At 49.3% G+C, this 14,755-nt stretch overlaps 1 protein-coding gene across 1 annotated transcript in view; it reads right to left on the reverse strand.

The window, feature by feature from the left end:
* LOC141117132 (receptor-interacting serine/threonine-protein kinase 3-like) overlaps positions 1 to 14,755 on the reverse strand; it is a 193,792-nt gene that overhangs the window by 25,645 nt on the left and 153,392 nt on the right. Inside the window, exon 6 of the mRNA XM_073609770.1 lies at positions 14,503 to 14,609. Coding sequence (XP_073465871.1) covers positions 14,503 to 14,609 — 107 coding nt within the window. The remainder of the gene's footprint in view (positions 1 to 14,502; positions 14,610 to 14,755) is intronic.

Consider the following 14,755-nt stretch of genomic DNA (forward strand, 5'->3'; position numbering starts at 1 on the left):
TGTGTCCTTGACACAACAGCATGCCAATAGGCTGATATTTCCCACTGGGTGGCTGCATGTAGCACCATGATTTTAAATGGTTTATTTGTGATTTAATAAAATTATATTTATTTTTTGACTCAGCAGTCCACACTCATTTATCATCCTACAGCCTCTCTTCTTCCACCCCCCTTCTTGGGGAGGAAGTATTTTTACCATGTATGCCTTGAGGCTGGATGTTTAACCGTACTATGGTGTGAGTTGGATAGGATAATTGCTATTTAATTGCCTTTTTTTTCCTTTTGCTTTTTACCCCAGTGTTTTACACACCATTACATAACATTTAGTGCTGTATAAAGTGCTGTATAACACCCTTTTTTTGGTTGCTGCTTGTTATTTTTTTGTCCCGTGCCTGCCCCCTTTTTTGAAATTGTGAGCCGCAGTTTTTCTGACTGCAGAACTGTTGTGCCCCCTTTTTAATAGTTTTGACATTTCTGTTAGCGACAGTCCTCAAGTTAAAGTGCACCAAACACTACTTTCCATTGATTAAAGTGCATCCAATTACACATTTCCCCATCTCTATTATATTTTGGTAATAACCCCCCCCCCCATCATGTTTGGGAGGCCAACAAGGAGAGGCAAACATTCCCATGGCACTGTGAGGGGGCCAGCCATGTATGTGTCCACAGGCAAAGGTAGACATGGTCCGTCCTCAGGCAGGGCACCATTTTCTCTGTTTAGTGATGTTGCCTGTGCTATCCAGCCACAGCATGCAGAGGAGGTGGTGGACTGGCTTACTAAACCATTCTCATCCTCCTCGTCCTCTATCACCCAAGCAGAGACTAGTGCACAGTCCACCGTAGGTGCCAGAGCAGCTTATTCTGCCTCCTTGTCCACAGCTACTCCTGTCACATCCCCAGCATCATGCATGGAGGAGTCTGATGAGTTATTTGAACACAGTGTTAGCCACTTGCTCCTTGATGATGCAGAGGCATTACTTGATTCTGATGTTGCTTTTGAGGTTGAGGAAGGAAAGAACATGAGCCTACAGAGGGGAGAACACTGGTAAACAACAAATTGGCAGTCATGTTCCCCCCAGCCGCAGCGTATTGCTAAGTTGGCTCCAGTGATGAGGAGGATGATGGGGATGATGATGAGGTCACGGACACCACTTGGGTGCTGGATAGAGCAGAGAAGTAAAGTGAGGGTGAGGTACAATGAGGCAGGAGATCCTCCAGAGGCAGCCATTATGGAAGTGTAGAGAGCAGCCACCCTAATCCATCACATTGTGGAGCTGTTATCTTCTAGCCCACTTCCAACAGCTCAGCTTTTTGGGCCTTTTTTTAGCACATGTGCAGCTGATGGCATTGTTGCAATTTGCAAACTTTGCCTCAAGCAGATCTAGCGTGGCAAAAACATCAGCCATTTGGGTACCACATGCTTGACCTCCCTCCACTCAGCCCATTGGCAAGAGCACCTGAAAGCCACACAAAAAGGATGCAATTTTTGTCCTCCTCACTACTGACCTTTCAGGTCTACCCCCGCTATATCTCATTAGCTCTTAGCAGCCTCCACTGACAGGTAAGATGGTATAGTGAAGGGTGTCACAGGTCCTTGCAGCTCGTCTGCCAGCAGCACACTACCAGCTGTAGCAGGCAAATTTCTCTGCCCCAGCTACTGCATTGAAAAAAAAAAAAAAAAATCCCTGCCACCCACATGTGCAGCGTCTAAATTCCAGCATGTCCAAATTCCTGACTTTACAACTTTTCATCAAGAAGAAGGGGGGGGAATTGGGACTTTAGATGAGGCACATATGTGGTGTGCCTCCATCCCTAAATTCGAGACTAAAAATGGGAAAGTTGGGACTTTAAAATGAGGTTATGGACACCGTGGAAATGACTGGATGAAAATACATATTTATTGATCGTAATGAGATGCACAGTCATATCAATATCATAAACCACATCTATAAAAGACATTGTAGTGAATATCATTTTATAAAGTATTTACAAGCACATATGAATATGCGAACGTAATACAGACATCAAGAGTACATCAAGTATATACCCACTTGGTGCCAAGTGGTGGTCACAATTGATAATTCATACAGACAAAAACGAAAAAATTCCATATGTATACATGTGATGTTACAGCAGCACTTTCACCAGGAATAAAGGTGTAAACAGTAAAATCATGATACAGATAAGATTGTTTGGAGGTAAAAATATATAATAGACATATATCTGCATCCCACAATGTCCGACGCGTTTCGTGTGAAAGACACTCATCAGGGGCGATAGCCTAGGGACGTCTAGAAAAAAATGGTAAAATGCAATTAGTCTAAGTATGGATGGTCATACTGGGGGGAGGGCAGGAGAGCCCACCCTGAGTACTTACATGTAAAACAGTGCGTAAGAGTATGGCGGGTATGGTACCAGGGTCCAGGAAAAATGTCCGACCCGGGAGCTGAGGTATTCTGGGGTCGTGTGCAGGCGGGGCGCACATAAAAGCCACCCCTGGACAAAGGAAACCAGGTAGCTGGTATTAGTGATAAGAAAAATGATGCGCCAGTGAGTACTACCTAGAATGAAAAAATGCATGATCACTATGTCAGTCCTGATAGATGGAAAAAAAAAAAAATGAAAAATGATAAATAAATGAACAATTAAAAATAATAAAAAATAAATAGTAAAGAAAAAACAAGAGGAAAAAAGTTAATCTCTGGCTAATAAAGGTGTTGCAAATCAGACGTCTGTGCAGATAACCAAAATGGGAGTAACAATGTAATCACACTCAAAACATGGTAAGGTCAGGTGTGAAGGTATATGGTATATAAAAAAAAAAACTGCAGAGACAGTTCCGTTTGCATGAAGGTAAAACAATAAAAAGAAAAAACTGACTCTCAAAAGAAGGGATAACCTGATCATGACTTACAAGTGCCCCAAAATTAAAAGGAGTGGACCGCTGTGATGAAGTGTGACGTGTCTGATCCATGGCAACCCAAACTATGGCAGGGGGGTCAATATATATTGCAACCCGCACACGTGCACGCCGGCCCCCAACCAGCGTCACAACAAGCACGGCAAGGGGTAGGGCGGGACTCCGACACAGACGGCTGACGCCGTCTGTTGGGAACACCCATATTCCCCACCTAGCCGGCCGAGATGGAAAGACTCATGCCTCAACGTCATGACGCCAACCAGGACGTCAGACGTGAGGCAGAGGGTGTGGCGCCGATGCGCCGTGGGTGCCCACCCACCCCACCTGACAGTGCACTCCCCCCACCCCATACAGGGCGAACCGGGGGGAGGGGGGGAGGAGGGGGGACATCCAGAGCGCATCGCAGCTCCCGGGTGTCAGACATAAGTGGCCCGGGACTTACAGGGACCCGCATCATGCTCCCAAAATGGTGACACCACGCCGCTGTGCTGTGTGAACACAAACAGCAAAAACCTACATCCAGAAAAAACAGGACCGGGGCATGGCACATCACCCTCCCGGTAACTGTAGAAATTCCCACATGGGTGGCAGGGGGACACTGCCTGCCCAGTCCATAAACCTCCATCCCTGAAGCAACAAGAAGAAGGGGGGGGATTTGGGGCTTTAGATGAGGCACATATGTGGTGTCATAAACCACATCTATAAAAGACATTGTAGTGAATATCATTTTATAAAGTATTTACAAGCACATATGTATGTGCGAACGTAATACAGACATCAAGAGTACATCAAGTATATACCCACTTGGTGCCAAGTGGTGGTCACAATTGATAATTCATACAGACAAAAACGAAAAAATTCCATATGTATACATGTGATGTTACAGCAGCACTTTCACCGGGAATAAAGGTGTAAACAGTAAAATCATGATACAGATAAGATTGTTTGGAGGTAAAAATATTTTTCCTGGACCCTGGTACCATACCCGCCATACTCTTACGCACTGTTTTACATGTAAGTACTCAGGGTGGGCTCTCCTGCCCTCCCCCCAGTATGACCATCCATACTTAGACTAATTGCATTTTACCATTTGTTCTAGACGTCCCTAGGCTATCGCCCCTGATGAGTGTCTTTCACACGAAACGCGTCGGACATTGTGGGATGCAGATATATGTCTATTATATATTTTTACCTCCAAACAATCGTATCTGTATCATGATTTTACTGTTTACACCTTTATTCCCGGTGAAAGTGCTGCTGTAACATCACATGTATACATATGGAATTTTTTCGTTTTTGTCTGTATGAATTATCAATTGTGACCACCACTTGGCACCAAGTGGGTATATACTTGATGTACTCTTGATGTCTGTATTACGTTCACACATACATATGTGCTTGTAAATACTTTATAAAATGATATTCACTACAATGTCTTTTATAGATGTGGTTTATGATATTGATATGACTGTGCATCTCGTTACGATCAATAAATATGTATTTTCATCCAGTCATTTCCACGGTGTCCATAACCTCATTTTAAAGTCCCAACTTTCCCATTTTTAGTTACAACTTTTCATCAGGTTGATTCTGTCCCCTTCCTTGAATTTGCAGAATGTGCTATACCACAATGGCAGGTTCCCAGTCACTATTTCTTTGCACGTAAGGCCATTCCAGCTCTGTACCATCACGTGAAAGGCAATGTTGTGGCATCGTTGGGCAAGGCAGTCAGCAGCAAGGTTCACGTTACTGCTGACACGTGGTCCAGCAAGCATGGTCAGGGATGCTATATTTTGTTCACAGCACACTGGGTAACTCTGCCTGCTACTAGGAAGGATGCAGGACAGTGCTCAGTGTTGCAGCTTGTTTTGCCACCATGTCTCCATACAGCTGGTGGTGATAATGCGAGATTTGTCAGCTCCACCCCCTCCTCCATGCCCTCCTCTGCTGAATAGTCCTCTGAACCACCAGTGCAACCCTAAGTGTTCAATTCAATGAGTCAGGCTAAAAGATGCCATGCAGTGCTTCAGCTGGTCTGTCTAGGGAACAGAAGCCACACCAGATTAGAGACTCTTTCAGTTCTGCAGGGGCAGAACTGGCATGGCGTGAACCAGAAGTGGTTCACGCCATGCCAGCTTGAGCCACGAATCCCCTGTCTGCCCTTTGACAGGGAAAGTTGACACGTGCCATGCCTAGCACATATGCTCAATTTAGTGGTGCAGCGTTTCTTAAACAGGTACCCAGGGTTGCAAGATCTTCTAAAGCAGGCCAGAAGAGTCTGTAGCCATTTCAGGCGGTCATACACAGCCAGTGTTCGGTTGGCTGAAATTCAGCGGGAATTCCACCTGCCCATAAATTGCCTGATTTGTGACATGCCCACCAGGTGGAGCTCAACATTGGCAATGCTGCAGCTGCTGCACATGCAGCAGAGGGCCATAAACTACCTGTGCGTGTATGGCACAAGGACAGGCTCAGGGGAGCTAGGCTTTTTTCCCTACGCCAATGGCTGTTGATGAAGGATGCATGTACTGTCACCATTTGAGTATCAGCGACACAATCCCTCTTGTGTGCCTGTTGGAGCATACTCTGCTTGGCATTATGGACAGGGCACTCGAGGCATAGCAGCAGTAGGAAGAGGACTTCCTTTTTCTCTCAAGGCCCACTTTATGCAGACATTCCTCTTGTGTGTTCTGTGGCATCGCATGAATAGAGGGAGGAGAAGGAGGATTCTGGCAGTTTTGGAGGCATTGAAGCAGAGGAAGACATACGTCAAACCTTAAGAGACGGTGTTCCGTGCCCAGAACCCTTTGGAGTAGTATGTGGCTGGGAGGAGGCAGTTCCAGATACTGTAATCCTCAGTGACCCCAAGGACTCTGCTTCTCATGCCTCCAAAAACTTGCAGTGCATGGGCTAACTCATTCTTCAAATCCTGCGAAAGTATCAGAGAATTTGTGGCATCAAGGAGAACGATCACTATTGGTTTGCAATTCTCCTTGAGCACCGTTACAAGGGGAAAGTCTTTGAACTCATCCTACCTTTGCAGAGGGAGCACAGGATGAAATGTCTTGGGGACACCTTGAAGAGGAGTTTATGTAACACCTTTCTAGACTCTGGTAGGATAAAGGAAAAGGTAGTTTGGAGGCGCCTGTTGGTCAAAAGAGGAGCAGTGGAAAAGGGGGCCATCTAAGTGATGCATTTCAAAATGATTTTAGTCCTTGGTGCCCAGGGCTGTCAGCTTCCACACCTTACACATCTGACAAAAATGTCCTGCCAATGCATGATCATGGCACAAGCCTAGGACAGGAACACTCACATCTTCTGGCAAAAAGATTTTATCCTTGTACCATAACAGCCCAGCCTTTATTTGTAAGGACGTCTCGAGGGGGGGGGTGGTAACTCTCACAGAGGCCTGCTTGATTTGGGACAAAAGATTTTCTTGCAATAGAAGGAGGTTCCCTGAGCACAGATTATTCAGACTTACCAAACATGCCGGATAGAGCATCAGGTTTAGTATTCTTTGACCCAGGCCTGTAAGTTATGTGAAAGGCAAACCTTGAAAAGAATAATGCCCACCTGGCTTGCCGTGGCTTCAAACATCTTGCTGTTCTTAAATATTCTAGGGTTCTGTGGTCAGTGAAAATGAGTATTGGGTGAGCCAGCCGCCCCTTCCAAGAGATATCTCCACTCCTTCAGTGCAGTCTTAATTGCAAGAAGTTCATAATGCCTTTCTTCCAGTGAATGTTTATGGGAAAAGAAAGCAACTGGGTGTAGAAGGGCCTTGGCTCCCTGGCATTGAGAGTGTACTGCCCCTACTGCCGATTCTGATGCCTCAACCTCCAAGACGTATGGTAGGGCTGGATCAGGATGCTTTAGAATGGATGCAGAAGTGAACAACCCTTTAAGGGTCTCGAAAGCAGACTGAGCTTCGGGAGTCCAGGAGAACCAGTTGTTGTGCTTGGTTAGTTGTGTGATGGAGGAAAAAAAATCCTTTTGATGTACTTCTGATAGAAATTTGCAAACCGCACAAAATGTTGTATTCCTTTGTCTGTGGGAGCCGACCAATTCAGGATGGCAGTAACCTTTTGGGGATCCATCTTTATACCCTCTGTGGAGATTATTAAACCCAGGAACTGGATGCTCTGGCGCTCAAACTCGCACTTTTCAGGTTTGGCATATAAATCATGCTGTCGGAGTCGAGTCAGCACCTTTTTCACATATCCATGCTGAATCTCTAGAGAAGAGGAAAAAATCTGAATATCGTCTAAGTAGACAATAAAAAAAGATCCAGAAAGTCCCAAAAAATGTAATTGACAAAATTCTAGAAAGTAGCAGGGGCATTACACAGGCCAAAGGGCATCACTAGGTAGGTACTCAAAATGCCTAAATCAGGTACAGAATACTGTCTCCTATTTATCCCCGGTCTGTATACGGACCATATTGTATGCCCCTTGAAGATCCAACTTTATGAAGATAGTTGTTGACTTGACCTTTGAAACAGTTCAGGTACCAGGGGTAGGAGGTACCGGTTCTTGACTGACTTTATTGAGCTCACTGTAGTCGACACAGGGTCGAAGGGAGTGGTCTTCCTTTTCCACAAAGAAAATGCCTGCCCCAGCCAGAGAGGTGGATGGGCGAATTAATCCTTTCCTCAAACTTTCATCAATGTGCTCCTTTAGAGCCACAAGTTCCATTTCAGTTAGGGGAAGACTTCTTCCAAAAGGTACCTTGGTCCCTGGAAGTAACTCAATTGGGCAGTCGTAAGACCTATGAGGTGAAAGAGTTTCTGCCCCAATGGCATCTAGCTTCAGCAGTTCTTTGTGACTGGTGGCTATGGTGGTAGACAGTGGGATGGTCTCTTGGGTGACTAGCCCAGACTTGATGGCGGACCCAGCTGCAAGACGAACTGAAAGTCTCTGGATCTTGGGTTGCATAGGTATCCAATGTTCAGCAGCAAAGGACAGATCAATGAAGCAGCTGCAGGCCCCAGAGTCAATTATGGCTGACAATTCTTCCTGGAAGCTGCAACAGAATGGGGAGAGCTAGATGAGAAGAGTCACTTGACAGAGCTGGAGACTTGGCAGAAGAAATAGACAGGCACTTAGGGAGCTTGATTGGGCAGGTTCTCACATAGTGACCTGGTTCCCCACAGTACAAGCACAGATTATTCTGGCAACAGCATTGATGTTCTTTGTTGGTAAGTAAAGGGCAAAGCATGCCTAGCTGCATGGGTTCGGGAGCATCAGGAGCAGGTGCTGAAGAATCAGGAGGAGCTGGGCCTGGTGAAGTGGCAACCCGTGGCATCATCCATACAGGGCGAAATTGATCGGCGGAACTTTTGGGTTCTCTCAACCCTTGGTCAATCTGGATAGACAATTTTTTGAGGTTCAGAGAGATTGGAACACCAACTCGGGCTAGCTCATCCTTCAGGGCCTCTGAAAAACCCATGCGGAACTGGTAGCGGAGAGCCACGCCATTCCAATTGGTATCGGAGCTCCAACACCTGAAATCTGAAATTAAGTCCTCGGCCGCTCTGACACCCTGCTGGAGTGTATGGAGCACTGCTTCTGCAGTGGCGATTCACTGGGGGGTCATCATAGATTTGAACCATGACCTCGAAGAAGGTGGATAAGGAAGCAGATTTTTGTTCCAGTAGGCGATGAGCCCATGGCTTGGGCTCATCCTGCAGCAAGGGGGTGACGAATCCTACTTTAGTAGTTTCCAGAAAGAAGGTGTGGGCTGTAAGGCAAAATATAGTTCACAGGCCTTGCAAAAAGTCCTGAATTTGCTGCAGTCACCAGGAAACCATTCAGGAGCAGGAACTCTGGGTTCTGGTGGTAACATCACAACTGCGGGAGTAGCAGGACTTTCAGTGGAGGGTGAAGAAGCAGCACCGGGAACAGCGGAGGGTGATATCAAGGTCTGGACACGTTCCTCAAGTCGGGTATAACCTTCCTGTAGATTTTTGACCTGTGTGAGGCTGGCCAGAAGTTGGCATAGATCATTTATGGGAGAGGTTCTTTGCTCAGGCTCAGTCATGGCTGTCTTGTATTGTCATGTATCTGATAGGAAGAGCCTGGTTTGCAGAGGAATGCCTCTTACACCTCTGACTCGGGGCCCCTGATAGAGTAGACAGTTGACACAGGAGTGCAGAGTTGCACGAGTGTCAGTAGTCGTGCTAGCTGCTAGGCTTCCCGTTGAGTGGTATGCCAGATGACAGTGGATGTACAGAGGACTGGCACAAGCTGGTACTTGGACATAGTCAGTGGAAGAGCATTTCCAAATGGCAGAGGGACAGATGCTTACAGCTAGATGGCTCTATATGGACTGTAACGTAAACAGGTCAGACAAGTCGGGTTACATACACAGTGCGATCAGATAAGGTACAGATGTGGAGATTGGAGAGTGGTCAAGTTACAAGCCAGGGTCGGTGCAGGTGGAGAGCAAGAGTAGTAAGAACAAACCGGGTAGATAACTGGAAGTAGATGGAGATAAACAGGGAACGGAACAATCACAAGAAAGTTGTAGACAAGACAGCATTGATCCTGGGTACTGACCCAGTTTAAATAGCCCATTTGGCTCCCTCATCTGTCACACATTAACTGAGCACATTGGGCAAATCCATTTGCATTCTGGAGCATATTTGTGCGCATGTGCACGTTAGCACACGCTAACGCACCTCTTCTAAAAGAGAAGTTCGGGAAATAGAAATTTGCCTGCAGAAACCATCTCGTCTTCTGGCAAGCCCTTCCTCACAGAGCCACTGTACAGGCACACTAAGGGCACCCCCCCCGGGCACTATATTTAAAGGAATTTTTCATTTTTACCCAATAACTTGCATATAAGCCTTCAAAATGGGCACTTTTGATTTTTCTAGTTCGGGTCCTATAGACTTTAATGGGGTTTGTTGATCGGCTCCAAACTTTTGCGATGTACGAGAGCTCTGGCACAAACCGAGCTAGGTGATGTTCGGCCCATCTCTAATGGTGACAGGGGGGGGCCTCCAGCTGATTGACAGCCTGAACTCTGTTCTTGTATGCTATGTGAAGGGGGGGTGTCTCCTCTCTCCAATTAGCTGTCCTCACTGATGTAACGTTAGCTCTCCGCCCCCTGCTTTTCAAAGCTGAGAGATCCTGTGTAAATTCTACACTTTGAATGAATGTAAGGGCAATATATATGTAGATAAACATGTACAATTGATGTAGGAGGATTTGTTTCCTCTCTGTGTATCACCTATGGCCAGTCACTTCACTGGGTATAAAAGAGGTGTGACAGACCTAGCCGGGACAAAGGCTTTAGGAGGGGATTGAATGCCAGCCTCTTGCCTACCGATTATGGGCCCTGGCATTTGGGGGAACGGTGCTTGTCGTGAGCTGTATGCCTGGGGACCCTTGAGGTGGCGTTACTGTAGATTCAGGTCCATGTCCCCCAAGACTCACAGATTCTGGGGACCCTGGATATGCCATTGTGACGGGAGTCACTAATAGGGGCACAAGGTGAATGAGAACCCCACTGTGATCTGTGCTAGTCAGACTCAATGCTGTATATATGTATATATAATGTGTGCTGTCTCATTATGTTGTGTACTATTTGATGTGATGGTTGGGGTGTTACTGTATTCGATTGTCTATTGTGGCTGTCTGCCTCAACTATTATGGGATGTCTAAGTGTCTTGCTGTGAGGAAAGAGGGAGGGGGGATTCCTCCAGCAGCCCCCCTGTTAAGACACACCTGACCTGTGTGTCCATTGTCATTGGACAGTTTAACCTGCCCTGTTTTGCAAGGGTGGGGGGAAGTGTTTTTTAAGTGGGATCTGTATAACATGTGTTAGAATAAAGATTCATTCCTGCTTGAACCTGAAGACAGAGCCTTGTCTCGTACTTGGGGGAGAATTATTTGTATGGGTTCCTTGTTCGGCTGATGGAAGTGTTCGGTAGCTGCCTTTGTGTTTGGGTATGGAATGTCCTAAATTACTTTAACCTCTTTTATACTCGGGGTGTCATTACAAGAGGGTTTATAATCACTTTAAAGAGGAGGTCAAAGCTCCTTAAAGAATTTTTTAAAGTAAAATACTGTAGCTGCTCACTTTTATTATTAGGACACTTACCTGTCCAGGGATCCTGGGGTGTCTTCACCCCAGCCGATTTTTCAATCGGCTCTCGGGCATACTTGCCAACTGTCCCGGATTTCCCGGGACATTCCCGGGACTTGGACGCCATTCCCGGGAAATGTCCCGAGAAATCCGGTTGTTCACGATTCGCCGCCGCCACCGCTAGAGTTCCGCGGCCGGCGGAGACAATGTCTCCGCCGGCCGTCATTTTGGTGAAGTTCAGGAAGACGGCTGGGGGGGGCTAGACGGAGCTCCTGCGTCGCCGCCCACCCTCTGCCCCACTCCGCCTCGCCCCGCCTACCCCCCGCCCCTTTCCATATCAGACTGGCAGCGGGGCGGGGGGGTAGGCGGGGCGAGGCGGAGGGTGGGCGGTGACGCAGGAGCTCCGTCTAGCCCCCCCAGCCGTCTTCCTGTCTGATAAGGAAAGGGGCGGGGTTCTAGCCATGCTACTACTAGGACACCTCTAAGGTAGGGGGGGGAGGGCGCACCGCTGTGGGACTCCTGATGTGAGGGGGGGCTCCTTTGGGGACACACACATGATGCAAGGGGGGCTCCACTGGGGACACCTGATGCAAGGGGGGGTCCGCTGGGGACACCTGATGTGAAGGGGGGCTTCACTGGGGACACCTGATGTGAAGGGGGGCTCCACTGGGGACACCTGATGTGAAGGGGAGCTCCGCCGGGGACACCTGATGTGAGGGGGGGCTCCGCAAGGGACACCTGATGTGAAGGGGGGCTCCACTGGGGATACCTGATGTGAAGGGGAGCTCCGCCGGGGACACCTGATGTGAGGGGGGCTCTGAAAGGGACACCTGATATGAGGGGGGGCTCCGCTGGGGACACCTGATGTGAGGGGGGCTCCGCCGGGGACACCTGATGTGAGGGGGAGCTCCGCTGGGGACTCCTGATGTGAAGGGGGGCTCTGCTGGGGACTCCTGATGTGAGGGGGAGCTCCGCTGGGGACACCTGATGTGAGGGGGAGCTCCGCCGGGGACACCTGCTGTGAGGGGGGGCTCCGCCGGGGACACCTGATGTGAGGGGGGCTCCGCCGGGGACACCTGATGTGAGGGGGAGCTCCGCTGGGGACTCCTAATGTGAAGGGGGCTCCACTGGGGACTCCTGATGTGAGGGGGAGCTCCGCTGGGGACACCTGATGTGAGGGGGAGCTCCGCCGGGGACACCTGATGTGAGGGGGAGCTCCGCTGGGGACTTCTGATGTGAAGGGGGGCTCCGCTGAGGACTCCTGATGTGAGGGGGAGCTCCGCTGGGGACACCTGATGTGAGGGGGAGCTCCGCTGGGGACACCTGATGTGAGGGGGAGCTCCGCTGGGGACACCTGATGTGAGGGGGAGCTCCGCTGGGGACACCTGATGTGAAGGGGAGCTCCGCTGGGAACACCTGATGTGAGGGGGGGCTCTGCAAGGGACACCTGATATGAGGGGGGGCTCCGCTGGGGACACCTGATGTGAGGGGGGCTCCGCCGGGGACACCTGATGTGAGGGGGAGCTCCGCTGGGGACTCCTGATGTGAAGGGGGGCTCCGCTGGGGACTCCTGATGTGAGGGGGAGCTCCGCTGGGGACACCTGATGTGAGGGGGAGCTCCGCCGGGGACACCTGCTGTGAGGGGGGGCTCCGCCGGGGACACCTGATGTGAGGGGGGCTCCGCCGGGGACACCTGATGTGAGGGGGAGCTCCGCTGGGGACTCCTGATGTGAAGGGGGGCTCCGCTGGGGACTCCTGATGTGAGGGGGAGCTCCGCTGGGGACACCTGATGTGAGGGGGAGCTCCGCCGGGGACACCTGATGTGAGGGGGAGCTCCGCTGGGGACTTCTGATGTGAAGGGGGGCTCCGCTGAGGACTCCTGATGTGAGGGGGAGCTCCGCTGGGGACACCTGATGTGAGGGGGAGCTCCGCTGGGGACACCTGATATGAGGGGGAGCTCCGCTGGGGGCACCTGATGTGAGGGGGAGCTCCGCTGGGGGCACCTGATGCAAGGACGGACTCTGCTGGGACATCTGATGCAAGGACGGACGGCTGGTGGCAGGCGACGTGGCTAGTGACACGCTCAGGGATCCCACTGATTCTGCATTATGGTGAGTTGAATGATTTCATTTTATATTACAATGTAATAATAGAAATAATGCACTTCAATCATCCTGACACCATAACAACCATGGTGCCGGGATGATTGAAGTGCTAACACCAGGTGTTTGGAGTATCTTTATGTGCTGATTGTTAAACTTTCTAGAATACACATATTTCTATTGTTGTGTAGGATCTGGGGCTGCTGTCCCGTCATTTCCCTCTCCCCCTCTAATCCCTCTAATCCCTCTCCCCCTCTAATCCCTCTCCCCCTCTAATCCCTCTCCCCCTCTAATCCCTCTCTCCCTCTAATCCCTCTCTCCCTCTCCATCCCTCATTCATCTCAGACTCTAACCACACCCTCTTGAGCCATGCCCCCTTTTAAGCCACGCCCACTGTGACGCGTAAACCACGCCCATTTTTCGCGCCGCACTTGTATATTTTTCCTAAGCCACGCCTATAAACGAATACCGCGCCCTTAATTATTCTATGGCTCCGCCTACAGCCACGAAAGTGTCCCACATTTTTTTTTTACAATGTTGGCAACTATGCTCGGGTGCCGCCGCTGCCATTTCTTGTTAGGTAAACTGGCAGTGAAGCCTTGTGGCCTACTGTGCATGTGTGACGCAGGCTGTGCTTTATGAATGGCCCAACGATGGGGGAAGGAGAAAGGGGGCCAAACTTCTGGGTGACTTGGCCGCAGCGAGATCAGCCGGAAGTTGGAGCAGGTACCTGTCAATACCAGGTACCCGTTCCCCCTGAAAGGTGCCAAATGCAGCAGTGGGGGGGGGGGGGGGGGGGCTGGGCAAATAAGTATGATTCCCTTTTGAGTGTAGATACGTTTTTAAAGGGGTTGTAAAGATAAAAATGTTTTCACCTTAATGCATTCTATGCATTAAGGTGAAAAAACTTTTGACAATACCGCCGCCCCCAGCCCCCCCGTTTTACTTACCTGATGCCTCAAATCTTCGCTGCTCGTTCTCGTCATCTTCATTGCAGCTCAGCCTGGTCGCTGATTGGCTGCAGTGGATGGATTGAAAGCAGCGCAGCCATTGGCTCGCGCTGCTGTCAATCACATCCGATGACGCGGCGCGCCGGGGGGCGGGGCCGAGTGATACAGCGAGCGGCTATAGCCGCCGGCTGTATCACGGGAGCGCGCCCGCAAGCACTCACCACCATGCGAGGGAGCTCGCATTAAGGTGGTTAATGCTTGCGGGGAGGAGCTGAAACAGGGACCCCAGAAGACCAGGTTCGGGGCCACTCTGTGCAGAACGAGCTGCACAGTGAAGGTAAGTATAACATGTTTGTTATTTTTAAAAAAAAAAAATTTACCTTGACAACCCCTTTAAGGTACAAAAACACATGGAGTGCAGCCATTGTGACAATATAAAGTACCTGCTCTGAGGAACCCGTATTTGTGAGATAATCTTGAACACTTCGAACAGCACTTGTCACCTCCTTCTGATAATCTTCATACATCATTGATGTACATTCACTGCAGTCTTAAAAAAGGAACCATTATAAATCAAACTCCATGGAACTGCACACAGGGTTGCCACCTTTTCTTCAAGCCAAACCCGAACATTTTAGTGGCGCACGGCACTGCGCTTGCTTAACTCAACCCATTCACCTGAATGGGGCTGTGCTA

The sequence above is a fragment of the Aquarana catesbeiana genome, linkage group LG13 (genome assembly GCF_042186555.1).
Source record: "Aquarana catesbeiana isolate 2022-GZ linkage group LG13, ASM4218655v1, whole genome shotgun sequence".
Taxonomy (NCBI): Eukaryota; Metazoa; Chordata; class Amphibia; order Anura; family Ranidae; genus Aquarana; species Aquarana catesbeiana.